This window comes from Hipposideros armiger, unplaced genomic scaffold (assembly GCF_001890085.2).
Source record: "Hipposideros armiger isolate ML-2016 unplaced genomic scaffold, ASM189008v1 scaffold_383, whole genome shotgun sequence".
NCBI classification, from domain to species: domain Eukaryota; kingdom Metazoa; phylum Chordata; class Mammalia; order Chiroptera; family Hipposideridae; genus Hipposideros; species Hipposideros armiger.
Window position 1 is genome coordinate 1,414,831 of NW_017731733.1, and position 969 is coordinate 1,415,799.

Genomic DNA, 969 nt, shown 5'->3' on the forward strand with positions numbered 1-969 from the left:
TTCTGTTTAGGTTCGAGATGATGCAACCTTACTTGGAAAAGTCTGTGGCAATGAAACCCTCTCTCACATTAAATCCATTACTAATAGTATTTGGATCAGGCTTATAATGGATGCTTCCGTTGTAAGAGCTAGTTTCAGAGCTGCTTATCAAGTTGGTAAGAAAACATATGCCTTAGTTTTTAAATGTCTAACTTCCCTGATTGTAACATTTTAATTTCTTAGATACATTTAGTCATTTTATGTCCTCAAGTGGCAAGGGAAAAAAATCCTAATTCTAATGTCACGTTCCATTATATTCTTGTGCATAATTAGACTTTGCAATAAAATTGAGGGCAAGGATCATTTCTCTCTGGATAAACACTTCTATCACTTTCATATTTACAGCTTGTGGAGGCGAATTAACTGGAGAAGGGGTCATTCGCTCGCCCTTTTATCCTAATGTGTATCCAGGAGAAAGAACTTGCAGGTGGACCATCCACCAGCCCCAAAGCCAAGTAGTTCTTCTCAACTTCACTGGCTTTGAAATGGGAAGTTCTGCCCACTGTGACACAGATTATATTGAGGTAAGAATTAAACACCTCTGAATATTTGTATTTGGTTGTATATGATTACAAATGTTATATTATCTTCAAATCAGTTATATGAAACAAAACTAGTTTGTACAGACCATTATCTGTTATGAATATGGATATAAGAACCCTCAACAAAATACTAACTAACTGAATCTAGCAGGATATAAAGAGGATTATACACCAAGACCGAGTGGGATTTATCTCCAGGATGCAAGGTTGCCAGACATCCAAAAGTCAGTTAATGTAAATGGAATTGAAAAAAAAAAAAGCCACATGATTACCTCAATAGATGCTGAAAATGCACTTGACATAGTCCAATACTTTTTCATGATGTAAATACTCAACAAGCTAGCATAGAACGGTACTTCCTTAATCTGATAAAGGGTATCTGTAAAAA

At 35.5% G+C, this 969-nt stretch overlaps 1 protein-coding gene across 1 annotated transcript in view; it reads left to right on the forward strand.

The window, feature by feature from the left end:
- Positions 1-969, forward strand: part of CUBN (cubilin) — a 256,725-nt gene that overhangs the window by 42,344 nt on the left and 213,412 nt on the right. The window contains exons 18-19 of the mRNA XM_019662920.1: positions 11-155; positions 385-563. Coding sequence (XP_019518465.1) covers positions 11-155; positions 385-563 — 324 coding nt within the window. The remainder of the gene's footprint in view (positions 1-10; positions 156-384; positions 564-969) is intronic.